The sequence below is a fragment of the Ursus maritimus genome, unplaced genomic scaffold (genome assembly GCF_017311325.1).
Source record: "Ursus maritimus isolate PB19 unplaced genomic scaffold, ASM1731132v1 scaffold_10, whole genome shotgun sequence".
NCBI classification, from domain to species: domain Eukaryota; kingdom Metazoa; phylum Chordata; class Mammalia; order Carnivora; family Ursidae; genus Ursus; species Ursus maritimus.
Window position 1 is genome coordinate 29347846 of NW_024423344.1, and position 14131 is coordinate 29361976.

The following is a 14131-nucleotide window of genomic DNA, read 5'->3' on the forward strand; positions in this document are numbered from 1 at the left end:
TATGGGGTAATATTTTGGCATTATGTGAACATTAGATGCTTCTCAGATGGCACCAGTGATCCCATTTTTGGCATTCATGCACCTGTGTAATCTGTTTCCCTTGAGCAGGAGCTGGATTTGTTGACTATCTTCTAACAAATAGGATGAGATAGAAGGGGTAGGATTGTCGCTTCCAATATTAGGTTATAAAGACTTGTCTCTGGCTCTGCCTCTCTTTTCTGGCCACACTGTTGCTGGGTGGACTGGGGAGACCCCCAGGCCCCAAGGCCTCCACCCAGCCTGTCTCCAAGTTGTCACCAGAGGCTCTTGGTCTCGTCACAAGAAAGAATTCAAGGACAGACCAGACACGACGGTTGAGCAGTGCAAGTAGGAAAGTTTATTAAAGTGAGAGTACACTCTCAAGATGTGAAAACAGGGGAGCTCAAAGGAAGCTGGTGGAATATTTATTACTTGGGGAGGGCATTTGGGGGGGAGCAGGTTTTCGTGCCTTTTCTCCCTTACTTGGTCAGGATTTCTGGCCTTTGTCTTGGGCCTGCCTGGTTTGATCCAGCTGCTTCTTGTCGCTTTGTTTTTGGAATGCTGCCAGGTTTCTAATTCTCGCCCCATATCCCCATAGCTAGCCCTAACTCCCACTTGGCTGGCCTGCAGGCATCCTGTTAAAACCTAACTTAACTTCCTACTCTAACAACACTGGTGGAAGCAAGATGATGTGAGCAGCTCTGTGGAACTTGTACCGACAGTTCTCAAGGAACTAAGATCGGCCAGCTAGGACATGTATGAACTTGGAAGCAGATCGTTCAGCGCTAGTGGTGTCTTGAAATGATAGTGGTCCTGGTCAACAGCTTAACTGTAATTTCACAAGAGAGCCCTTGAGCCAGAGGCACACCACTAAGCTGCTCTAGGATACCTGACTCTAAGAAATTGGGTAAATTAATGTTCTTTGCTGCAAATTTGGGGGTAATTTGTTACACCAAGTTGTATGTAATGAATTTACCCAATGGCCTTTCATCTCCTTGATTTAACATCAGTTAATGATTCTTGCTTTGCCCAAATCAGCTGTTCCACTGCTAGTTCAAAAATGGTGTTCTTGTTCTTTCTACGTTAATGGCTGGCATTCTTTAAAGAAAGCTTTCCTTTGTTTTTTTCTCTCACTTTCTGTAAGTTGAGAGGTAATTTAATCCTATTTGGATCAATATCATTATTATTTCCCCAGGGGTAAGCATTGCCCTCTAAAATAATTGATGTCTCTGGAGAATCTGATTTAATTTAAAATAACATTCAATTAAATAGGGAGTTTCAGGGTAAACATTAGAAACTGATTTTTATTGTCAGGTAGTTCACGTAACAGAAACATCCTGGGGCGCCTGGCTGGCTCAGTCAGAAAAACATAAGACTCTTGATCTAGGGGTCATGAGTTAGAGCCCCACACCGGGCATAGAGATTACTTAAAAAAAATAAACTTAAAAAAAATTTTTTAAAGAAACATTTATCCAAGGAAATGTAAATTAAAACACTGCATGAATCAAGGCAAAGTGAAGATAGTCTAATTTGCTGTATGATGTCAAATGTGAGATCACGTGTCATTTTTAAATTTTTTTTTTCAGAAAAAAAATCACTAAATACATAAACCTCAGAACATGATGTCTGCAAGGAATTCATAATTTAAGAAAGTGAAAAATTGTAAGGGGGAAAGCAAGAAAAAGGGGCATTGATTTGTTCTATTCATTCATTTGATGGTCAGTATTAACATTCTATACCTGGCAAGGAAGGGCAGGCTCTAAGAGGCAATGAGGACACAAGGAAAAGTGCTTCTTCAGCCTAAGGGAGGCTCTGCCTTCCTGGAAGGAAGTCCAGAGCTTCCTACCACCACCAAGGTCTTTGCCCTTCCTTTGTTCTCCATCTCTGGCTTTTCCTTAAAGCACACACTTTATTTGGAGGGAAAAAAATCAAAACAAAAGTTGGAACTAGGAACCTATAAAAATCTTGGGTAATGTTTTTTCTCAAACTTCTGTATATGTACAAATCACTTGGGGATCTCGCCATAATGCAGATTTTAATTCAGAAGGTCTGAGGCCTGTTGTTCTGCATTTCCACAATTCATTTCATTTCTGCAAGCTCCCAGGTGATGGTGGGTACTTCTGACTCACAAACTGCACTTGGAGTAGCAAAGATCTAGGATATCTATTATTCAATGAGTACTTTCAGGTGTTATAGATATTATTTTTGTATAGTGAGTTTCATTGTACAGATTAAACTTGTAATCCTACTTCATGCAGATAGACCAATTTATCTCTCAAACTATGAAGATAAAGTTGACATCTTTTAACTGTTGGTAGAAGAATGTTAGGAAACAACTTATAAGCCAGTGATAAATCAGGGTGCTTGTAAAAAATTTGAAAAGCCAAAGTTTATTGCCTCATATGCACAGCACCTTTAGAATACCAAAGAATAACAAAGTTTATTTAGAAAATAAACTTAGAGATACTTTTAATTGACTTTAAAATTTAGTCAAGGGATCTAAGATCAACAAACTACTACAGTCAAGAAACTGAAAGAAACTATCTTTAAAAGCATCTTACTCTTGTGTTAGGGGTCAACAGTGATTAGGAGGATTTGGAGGGGGGTGCTTCTGGGATGCTGGTAATGTCTTATTTCTTAACCTGAGCAGTGTTACACAGGTATATTCATTTTGTGATAACTCATTGCATTCATGGGGCGCCTGAGTGGCTCAGTCAGTTGAGCCTCTGCCTTCAGCTCATGTCATGATCCTGGGGTCCTGGGATCAAGTGCCACACCAGGCTCCCTGCTCAGCTAAGTAAATAAACTCTTTTTAAAAAAATTCATTGCATTTACAATTTTATTTGTTCTCTTTTCTGTACGTGTGATATACTTCAAAATTTTTAAATAATAAATTTAAAATTGTTTCAATTTAAAACAGATTTGAAACAAGTTAGTTGCTACCAAATAATGTGGAACACAAGTCACGTCCAAGGCTGCTCACTCACTAGGCCCTCTCCAATCGAACAAGAGTGGACCCATCAAAAGCTCGTATAGTAGCCAATGACTAATGGCAGTGCAAGTTATTTTGGATATAGAAATAAAAGAGTGAACAGTTTGTAGACTATTTAAAAATGAGAGTGAAGGGGCTCCTGGGTGGCTCAGTCGTTAAGCGTCTGCCTTTGGCCCAGGGTGGGATCCCGGGGTCCTGGGATCGAGCCCCACATTGGGCTCCCTGCTCAGCTGGGAGCCTGCTTCTTCCTCTCCCACTGCCCCTGGTTGTGTTCCCTGTCTCGCTGGCTGTCTCTCTCTCTGTCAAATAAATAAATAAAATCTTAAAAAAAAAAAAAATGAGAGTGAAGAACAATACAGATGGGGCCCAGAATGACAAACTAGAGGCCCCGGAGTGCACACAGGACCTGAATTAGAGGTTGTGGAGAGAAAGGGGCTATACTTTCACAGGGTGGGAGGAGGCAGCAGTGGAGACTTACTTATAAATGACGCAAAGCCTAAATTCTGGGGAGGTGAGTGAGTGCTGTGTTTGGGTGAGCTTCTTTATGAAACAAAATGTATAAAGTTTGCCATAAAGAACAAACAAGTGAAATACTATATACAGTACAGTGGTTAGGATGAAGGGGTTCCAGAACGCAGAGTACTCAGATGCATGGAAACCAGTCTGCAGAAACAGAACTTCAAGAAGTCAGACACACACACACACACACACACACACACACACACACACAATGTCAATCAGGAGCAACATTCAGAGGAGAAGATGAGAGGGGTTGCCCCAGGAAAGAGGATGTCTGATCTGTAAGAGGAATGTTGAAGTCATCCAGAAATGGAAATGGTGGCAGTACCAGTGAGATGCCTCAGCCTCCTCAGAGGAAAAGGGCCAGAGTAGATCCTGCTACTGGAAACATGAACAGAGTTGAAGTTAAAGATTGCTGAAGAACTAAAACCATGGATTGTTGGGGCGCCTGGGTGGCTCAGTAGGTTAAGCGGCTGCCTTCCGCTCGGGTCGTCATCTCAGGGGCCTGGGATTAAGTCCCGCGTCGGGCTCCCTGCTTGAAGGCGAGTCTGCTTCTTCCTCTCCCTTTGTGATCTCTCTTGCTGTCACTCTCTCAAATAAATAAGAAATCTTTACTAAAAAATAAAAATAAAAACAAATTTTTTAATTAAAAAAAAAACCAACCATGGATTGTTAATGACTGAGGCATAATTACCAGGCAAAAATACCTTCCTGTCAAGAAGAATATGGATTCCATTGTAAAGGATTATGCAAATTATAAGAAATCTTGAGGAAACACAAAAATAAGGACTAGGCTGTTAATGAAGTTGTGGCAGGAATCTAAAAAGTTGGAATGTAATGTTGGGCTCTCAGCTACTCTACAAATTTGGAAGACCCCAGTATATGAATTCCTCAAAGATTGCCCTGAGTCACCTTTGTCACACATATATGGAGTGCCACATTGAGAACTGGACCATTGTTGACTGATACGCCTCTAGATGAAGAGATTCTTAATGACTGAATGATCTTCACAATTTCCTGGCAAAGATTTCCGCAACTTTATTTAGTGCCAGCAATTATAAAGTGGCTCCTAAGAGAAGGTATAATTTATAGTAAATTAGATGCACAGATCTTAAGAGACAGTTGAGTTTGGCAATTGCATATGCCCATATAACCACCAACCCAAGCAAGAAGAGGACATTTGCATCACCCCTGAAACTTCCCTTGAGTTCCTTTCCAGTTGGTCCAGCTATCTGCCAAAACCCTTTCCCCAACAGTGGCAGCCTCTAATATGATTTTTTCCTTCTGATATGAATTATATTCACCATAACTTACTTTCACTATTCTGGAACTTCGCATACACTGTGCACTCTTGTATATCTGGCTTCTTCAGATCAACATAAAAGTTTTGAAACCTCATATTGGCATATATCAAAGGTTGTATCTTTTTATTTCTGAGTAGTATTACACTATATGAATATACCACAATTAATTTTTTTCATTCTCCTATAGATGCACATGTGGATTGTTTCCAGTTTTTGGCTATTACAGATAAGGTACTATGAACATTCTCACACACGTCTTGTAGACATATGTTTTAATTTCTCTTGGGCAAATAAATGCTTAGAGAAATTGCTGAGTGTTCAACATCCGAAGAAACTACCAGTTTTCTAAAATGAGTATACCAAACTATATTCCTATTATTAGTATATGAAGGTTCCAATATCATCACCAACATTTAGCATTTTTGACCTTATTGAGTTTAGCCATTCTTGTAGGTATGCAGTGTTTTCTCATGAATTTAATTTGCATTAATCTGAGGATGAATGACATTGGGCAGCTTTCTCATGTTTTTAATGACTATTGTCATTTAAAAAAAGTATTACAAATACTTTTTAAAGTTTTATTTATTTAAGTAATCTCTTCACCCAGTGTGGGGCTTGAACTCACAATTCCAAGATTAAGAGTCACATGCCCTACAAATATTAATTAATTAATTAATTGCAGGCTATGGCTTGTCTTTTTATTTTTTTTCACTGCCTTTTGATAGGCAAAAGCTTGTAATTTTGTTGAAATTCATTTTATCATTTTTTAATGATTAGTGTTTTTTGTGTCCTAAAATGTCTGCCAACCTCAGAGTCAGAGATAGTCTTCTATATTTTCTTTTAGAAGTGTTATAGTTTTCACTTCTCTGTTTAATGTTAAGATCCATTTAGAATTATGTGTGTGTGGTATAAGCTAAGGGTCAAAGTTCTTTTTTTTTCTTTTTTTTACATTGTGAACTGGTTGTTCAACACCATTTGTTGAACAGACTTTCCTCTTCCCACTTAATTGCAGTGATACCAATGCTGGGTTTCTAAAATGTTAAATTCAATTCCTCAGTTGCACTAGCCACATCTGAAGTACTCAAGAGCTACCTGTGGCTTCCAGCTACCTTATCAGCACAGAGAGAAAAGTTTGCAGCATCACAAAGTTCGTGGCAGCGCTGCTCTAGACCTTAGGGCACGGTGCCTGCTAAATACTTTGGATTGTGTAAAAAGTAATCTAAACCAACTAACAGAGGGCAGATATAAGGAAGTTAAAAATCAATCACTGAACTGATATGTATTACCTAAGGTAGTCAAATTCAGAGAAGGTAAAATTGGTGGTTACTAGGGGGTGGGGGAAAGAGGAAAGGAGAGTTACTGTGAATGAGTACAAAGCTTCAGTTCTGCAAGATGAAAAGAGCTGTGGAGATGGGTGGTGGTGATGGTTGCAAAACAACGTGAATGTAGTTAATGCCAGAAATGTACTCTCAAAGAATTGTTTAAAATGGTAACTACTGTATATTTTACCCATATAAAAAAATTGTAATTGCTTTTCCCCCAGCTGTGTTAGCGTAGGTGAGAAAGCAATCAGTGTTACTAATGACCTCATTCTCTCAAGTATATCTAAGGGATACCCAACAGCCCTAACAGAGGAGATACTGGAGCCCAGAGCCCTACTTAATGTCTCTATCCCGGAATATTTCCAGTAGAAGTTCTTCAGCTAATAGGACAAGAGAGCAAAACAATTTGAGTTATTCTCCCGGCATGTGTTATTCACCCATCAATGTAATACTGAAGATTTCATTAAGTTGTGGTAATGCATGATAAGCTAGTGGCAAGAGCAACCTACTTTTTTAAGTAAAAGTTCCCTTTAAAAAAAAAACAAAACCCAATCTCTAAGCACTTGATTTTGATGATTTAACTAAGAATATTGACCAGTACATATATAAACACTTTTGTAAAGGATAGATTGAACTATATTAATTCAAAATATTAGGGCATGCTTGAATACAGAGTTTTGAGGATCTTGTGCTTTTGTACAAGGTCTGTGTGTTTACATATTTTAAAACTCCCTTTTAAACTCCTTGATAAAGACAACTCTATAGCCTTCGATTGATTTTTGGAAAAGTAGTCAAATGAGCAGTATTAGACGACTCAAAAACACTCATATTGAGAGCTTATGAAAATAATCTTGCTCCGCTGGAGGAAGTATTGATTTGGTGAGATGTCGAGACCCACCTGTGTAATACCCCTGATCTGCTTTTTTGAGGCCACCTATAAATGCTGTTCCCTAGGACCTCATCTTTCTCTAAGACATCCTAATGAACCCATGGATATCGTTTAGTATTGAAAATATTGTAATAACCTTCAGAACCCTTCAAAAGAAGCAACATTAAAAACTGGAAGTTTTCTTGCAGAAATTGCTCATGGTCTCACATGTTGTGGGTACCTTTTTTTAAAAAAAACAAATTTAAATAAATAATTTTAAATTTAAATAAATAAATTTAAATAATTTTTTTTTAAAGCTAACCAAGATTGAATCTTTATATTCTAGGCACGGTGTAACCATGTAATTATTCTAATCAACAAATACTTATTGAAGTGCCCTATGTCCTCTGCAACTTATTCCATTCTCACACAATCCCATGAAAATTATTATCCCCACTTCTTCACAAAGAGGGAAAAGTCTGAGAGAAGTCTCACAATTAACGAATACTAAGACGGCGATTTTACCCTGGAACTTCAAAGCCAATCCTCCAAACCAACAAATCCAAGAAAATTAACGCTTTCAAATTCTGTTAGCTAAAACAGTCCGCCCAGGAAACCTCGCGATATTACTCAAACTACTACTCCCAACATGCATAGCGGCTTCTGTCCGTCGGCTTATCCCCTTGAGTCTGGAGGGCCCCGGCATGCCTCGAGGCGCGAAAGGCAGCCTGGGAGTCGTAGTTCTCTTGGACGCCTACCGGTCTTGCCAGCGCGGCAGTGGCGGCTCTCTCGGTTCCGTCCAGCGGGTCCTGTAAACGAGCTGAGGCGAGAAAGGGCGCGGAACTGGAAGAGGGTGAGTCAGACACTGTCTACGCGATAAAGGGAGGCGGCACCGCGACGCAGGGCTGAGTTGAGTAAGTGCGGCCCCTGCAGTCTATTCAGGGACGCCGCGATCTAGCGTCAGCGAGAAAAGGGCGAGGAGGAGCCAGAGCCCGGTCCTTGCACCCATTCGCGCCCTCGTACCCCGCCGCCATCTCCACTATGCAGTCCCGGGAAGAAGCTCCGCGCTCTCGCCGCTTGGCCAGTCCCCGCGGCGGGAGACGACCCAAGAGAATTTCCAAGCCTTCTGTTTCGGCTTTTTTCACGGGCCCGGAGGAGCTGAAGGACACGGCTCATTCTGCAGCCCTCCTGGCACAGCTGAAGTCCTTCTACGACGCGCGGCTGTTATGTGATGTGACCATCGAGGTGGTGACGCCTGGCAGCGGGCCGGGCACTGGCCGCCTTTTTTCCTGCAACCGTAACGTGCTGGCTGCCGCGTGTCCCTACTTCAAGAGCATGTTCACCGGTGGCATGTACGAGAGCCAGCAGGCGAGTGTGACCATGCACGATGTGGATGCCGAGTCGTTCGAAGTGCTAGTCGACTACTGCTACACCGGTCGAGTGTCACTAAGTGAGGCCAACGTGCAACGCCTTTACGCGGCGTCTGACATGTTACAGCTCGAGTATGTGCGAGAAGCCTGTGCCTCCTTCCTAGCCCGCCGCCTTGACCTGGCCAACTGCACCGCCATCCTCAAGTTTGCCGACGCCTTCGACCATCACAAGCTGCGATCGCAGGCCCAGTCCTTTATAGCCCACAATTTCAAGCAGCTCAGCCGAATGGGTTCAATAAGGGAGGAGAGTCTGGCAGATTTGAGCTTGGCTCAGCTACTGGCTGTCCTGCGTCTGGATAGTCTAGACATCGAGAGTGAGCGGACCGTGTGTCATGTGGCAGTGCAGTGGTTGGAGGCAGCTCCTAAGGAGCGGGGTCCCAGCGCTGCGGAAGTCTTCAAGTGTGTCCGCTGGACGCACTTCAGAGATGAAGATCAGGATTACCTGGAAGGGCTGCTGACCAAGCCCATTGTGAAGAAGTACTGTCTGGACCTTATTGAAGGGGCCCTGCAGATGCGCTATGGTGACAAGTTGTACAAGTCTCTGGTACCAAAGCCAGATAGCAGCAACAGCTCTGTTGTACCCACAGCAGAAAATCCACCGCAGAGACTGGGTATGTGTGCCAAGGAGATGGTGATCTTCTTTGGACATCCCAGAGATCCCTTTCTCTGCTATGACCCATACTCAGGGGACATTTACACAATGCCATCCCCTTTAACCAGCTTGGCTCACACTAAGACTATCACCTCCTCAGCTGTCTGTGTCTCTCCAGACCATGACATCTACCTGGCTGCTCAGCCCAGGAAGGACCTGTGGGTGTATAAGCCAGCCCAGAATAGCTGGCAGCAGCTCGCCGACCGCCTGCTGTGTCGGGAGGGCATGGATGTGGCCTACCTCAACGGCTACATCTACATCTTGGGCGGGCGAGACCCGATCACCGGCGTTAAACTGAAGGAAGTGGAATGCTACAGTGTCCAGAGAAACCAGTGGGCGCTGGTGGCTCCTGTACCCCATTCCTTCTATTCCTTTGAACTAATAGTGGTTCAGAACTATCTTTATGCTGTGAACAGTAAGCGCATGCTCTATTATGATCCTAGTCACAATACGTGGCTGAACTGTGCTTCTCTTAAACGTAGTGACTTTCAAGAAGCCTGTGTCTTCAATGATGAGATCTATTGTATCTGTGACATCCCCGTCATGAAGGTCTATAACCCAGCCAGGGGAGAATGGAGGCGGATTAGTAATATTCCCTTGGACTCAGAGACCCACAACTACCAGATTGTCAATCATGGCCAAAAGTTGCTCCTCATCACTTCTACCACCCCTCAATGGAAAAAAAACCGGGTGACTGTTTATGAATACGATACTAGGGAAGACCAGTGGATTAATATAGGTACCATGTTAGGTCTTTTGCAGTTTGACTCTGGCTTTATTTGCCTCTGTGCTCGTGTTTATCCTTCCTGCCTCGAACCTGGACAGAGTTTCATCACTGAGGAAGATGATGCACGGAGTGAGTCTAGTACTGAATGGGACTTAGATGGATTCAGTGAGCTGGACTCAGAGTCAGGAAGTTCAAGTTCTTTTTCTGATGATGAAGTCTGGGTGCAGGTGGCACCTCAGCGAAATGCACAGGATCAGCAGGGTTCTTTGTAAATATTTTGAAGCACTAAAATGTTTCTACTGCTATGGAATGTATCTTTAAAAGATTTCCTTTTCCTGAAAAAAGAAAAATGTTGATTAGGACTGCAGATTTGGTTTAGAAAGGGTAATGTTTGAATTACTAATGTAATGTTACAAAATTTAAACAGTCCATGAAATCAACCTATATAATAATTTACTGTGCTAAAAGTCGAGATTAAAATATGCAAAAATGAACTATATAATTGATTAGAATGCTTGGTGGTTTTTTTCATTGTTCAAATATTTGTTGCACCAGTGGATTGTTTTGGTTAGTTACACTCTTTATATTTTGATTATCTACTTTAGTCTTCTGTTAACTTTTTAATTCTATTTAGTGCCACAAAGAATTTAACTTTTCAATTTTTATAGTAGAAAATTGAACTAGAAATTGTTGGTAGGGTTTTGAAGGTTTATATTTTCCTTCAGAATAATGAAAGTAGTAGATTTCCCAAATTTTGAACTAGCCAGTTTTTAGTATTATAAGTTAGTATAGTTTGTTAAATTTGGTTTGGTTTTCTCCCCTTCTGCAAAGAAAAAAATTTGGATACATATATATGATATAAAATGGGATTTCATTTTGATAATGTGCAGAATCGTCTTAAGAGCTCACTGAAAGTAAAAAAAAAAAAATCAGGATTCTACTTCTTTAAAAGAAATTTCACTTTTAATTTTGGAATATAACGTGTAGTTGCTAAATGTGACCATTTTTCTATTTTAAAAATGATCCATTCTAGTAGTGTCACCAATTAAACACCCTTCTAAACCAAAAAAAAAAAAAAAGTAACTTGCTTTGTAAGACCATATATTTCATCTATACCTTATACATGCTTCATTGAATCAAAGGAAAAATCCTTTTTTTCACTGGATATGATTGAGTAATGTAAATTTTTATCTATTGGTCATGCCTAGTCTTAAAAAATTTATATGCTTTCCTAAAATATTTGGGCTGTATAGTTTCGGTGTTCATCTTAGAGGATTCTTCAGCAGGAAGTGGTTTATTCTTTACTGTTTTTGTGAGGTAATACTGGTTTTGAAAATAAATTTAAGCTAAAAGCGGTATTTATTGAGATCAGTAGTTACTGCGTCTATCAACTATCAAATCAAGTGCCAGCAGAGAACTTTAAAACTTCAAGCTGTGTATGGAACTGTTTTGTGTAGCATTGAAATGTTTTGTCAAGTTTTGTAAGTCACTGTCTATGATTATCATCTCAGAGTTATTTTTGTTTTTGTTTGTTTTTTGTTTTTAATAATAATATTTTTTTATTATGTTAGTCACCATACAGTACATCCCTGGTTTTTGATGTAAAGTTCGATGATTCATTAGTTGCGTGTAACACCCAGTGCACCGTGCAATACGTGCCCTCCCTACTACCCATCACCAGCCTATCCCATTCCCCCACCCCCCTCGCCCTGAAGCCCTCAGTTTGTTTCTCAGAGTCCGTAGTCTTTCATGCTTCGTTCCCCCTTCTGGTTACCCCCCCTTTCTTCATCCCTTTCTTCTCCTACCGATTTTCCTAGTTCTTATGTTCCATAGATGAGAGAAACCATCAGAGTTATTTTTGTATTAAAAATTGACAGTTAAAGAACCTAGTGGATGATGGCATTTGGGGCCAATAGTGAAAGTATGTTTCCTCTAAAATATTTCCCTAGCAATGGTATACATGGTTATTTTACTAGGATATTTGTATCTGTTCTGTATTTCTCTGTGAACCATGCTCCAGTCTTTGTTTTTTGTCTTTTTTGTTTGTTTTTGTGTCGCCATAAAGTAAGGGAAAGTCCAGAACTAGAAACTAAATCACACAAAATTGATATTGTTAAATACAGAGAAATGGAGGTGCTTACCTTTTAAGGGTCTGTTAATACATACGATTGTCACAATACATATCCATGATAAATGGCGTACATATACAGATGCTTATAGTCTATACGTTTTTCTATACCAGCTTAGAATCCTCTTTTTGCATCTTTGTTCAAAATGTTAATTCCTCTTATATGTTTATTCTCTAGTGACTGAATGCTAACACTTCTTACACCACATCAGAGTACTGAGGAGTGTGCCCCAGAATAGGGAACTGAATTTTGAATGAAAAAAAAGAGGGAGAGACAAAAGGATTAAACACACACACACACACACACAAATGTTTTCTTAGCCATTTTGATTGGGCATCTGAAGAATCCATAAGACATTCCTGTTTAACGTTATTTCTAATGAAATAAGATTCTTGCTCTAGCAATGTGTTCTTAAGAACGTGTTCCCTCAAAACAGTAAATACGCTTTAGTGGCCTAAGGCTAACTTTTGTTCCATTTGATATCAGGGATATTAAAAGCACTGGTCTCAACTTAGAAAGCGCTTTCTTAGTAGTGTTATTTTTTGGCCACCTTTTCTTCGCCAGTAACTTCTTGTCGATAGCTTTTTGTTTTGTAAGATTGAAATAGGACAGTGCTGATCTCAACCAGATTACCCATCTGCAGAATTAAAGTATTTAACTGATTGATAAAAGACAAATTCTGCAATTTGTCGTTTTCATCCTTAAGTATAAGCTAACTAACAGTCATGTCGTGGTTTAAAAAGAAGTTTTTTGGGGAAGACTTTGGTTTCATGATATATTTGTGAATTAGGGGATAGATGTTAACCATTATTTTATAGATAAGTGATTTGTATATGGTTAGTTACAAATAAAAATGGCACTGGAACCCAGGCCTTCTGACCTCTTAATTAGCATTTCTGCTAAATGTATAAAACCCTTGCTTGTGCAGTGAGTGACACAACCAGCAATGTTGAAATCCTTTCTTGACAGGAAAGCAGCTTTGTCTCGGTTTTACAATTAATTGACACACCTTTTAGCAAATACTCAATATAATATTGTTTGCGAGGCTATCTTTGTGTAGGATTTAGAAGGATCTTAATTGTTTTTTTGTATCTTTGTGCCTGTAGTCTGAAAAGCTCAGAGAACCCAAATTATTTTAAATACTTATACAATTAAAATGATAAGTGTTATTGGCATTTTCAGAAGGATGAAAGACTAATTTCGCAAATAACTTGCTTAATTTGGGTTTAGAATTAAATTTATAGTTCTCTTCTTCTGTAGTTGCAATGTTTTTTCTGTTTTGTACCTGGATCTTATTGAGAATCTGATGAAAGCTTTTGACTCATTCCCCAGAAAAATGTATATGTTCATGTTTTTATAATTTCAAGGGTGTTATGACACTTCTGAAGTTCTTCCACACACCCAGGATAAGAATACTTATGACAGAGTCCCAAGAACACTCTACAAAAAGGAATTCACCTTTTTTCACAAGGCATATTGCTCAAATGTTTATAAGAGGGAGAAGAGTGTTATTATGTCATTCCTAAAATAGAGCTAAATAAATAATATACATTTACCATCTGAACGGGATGTGAATATGAAGGGGTACCTCAGAACTGAGACAAAGTTGACATTTTTGCAGTTCAGATTTCTCCTTGATGATTAACACAAGAATAGTTATGTAACTAAATGTGATTTAAAGAAATGAATCAAAAAAATTTACCAAATGAGCTAATCTATTTGAAATCTTTGAAACTTGAAGAGTTATGCATATGTGTAAGGCATATGATTACTGTCTAGGAAGACTGTATAATGAGAATGCAAAGCAAAATACAGGTTCCAGATGTTTCAAACTGCCAACATCACAGCTGTTTGTTAGACATACACTGAAGTGGCGAGAGTTCTTTATCTCATAATGACCAGCTCAACAGGTGGTTGGAAAAGGGCATTTAACCATAAGGAATCTATTTACAATATAATCAATTTGCTGCTCACTGCTCATTAAACTAGGAACCGGTGCTTTGCCTGACGTCATTTTTGCAAATTGGGCTGACATGAGGAAAATGTATAAAACATGACAAATGAGTCGTAAACTAAAATTATTTAATTGAATTTGTTTTAATGTTCATAAGCTGGAAATATGAAAAGTTTGCAGCTCTCTATCAGTCCACTAAATTTTAAAAGAAAGTTT

At 39.6% G+C, this 14131-nt stretch overlaps 1 protein-coding gene across 1 annotated transcript; it reads left to right on the forward strand.

Moving 5' to 3' along the window:
- Positions 1 to 7771: 7771 nt before the first annotated feature.
- On the forward strand, positions 7772 to 11190 carry KBTBD7 (kelch repeat and BTB domain containing 7). The gene has a single exon (XM_008706791.2). The coding sequence runs from the start codon at positions 8065 to 8067 to the stop codon at positions 10102 to 10104; it is 2040 nt and encodes a 679-aa protein (XP_008705013.1). The 5' UTR covers positions 7772 to 8064; the 3' UTR covers positions 10105 to 11190.
- Positions 11191 to 14131: the final 2941 nt, after the last annotated feature.

What these genes read in the sequence shown, in the direction of transcription:
- KBTBD7 (XM_008706791.2), top strand. Translation starts at nt 8,065, where the DNA reads ATGCAGTCCCGGGAAGAAGCTCCGCGCTCTCGCCGCTTGGCCAGTCCC.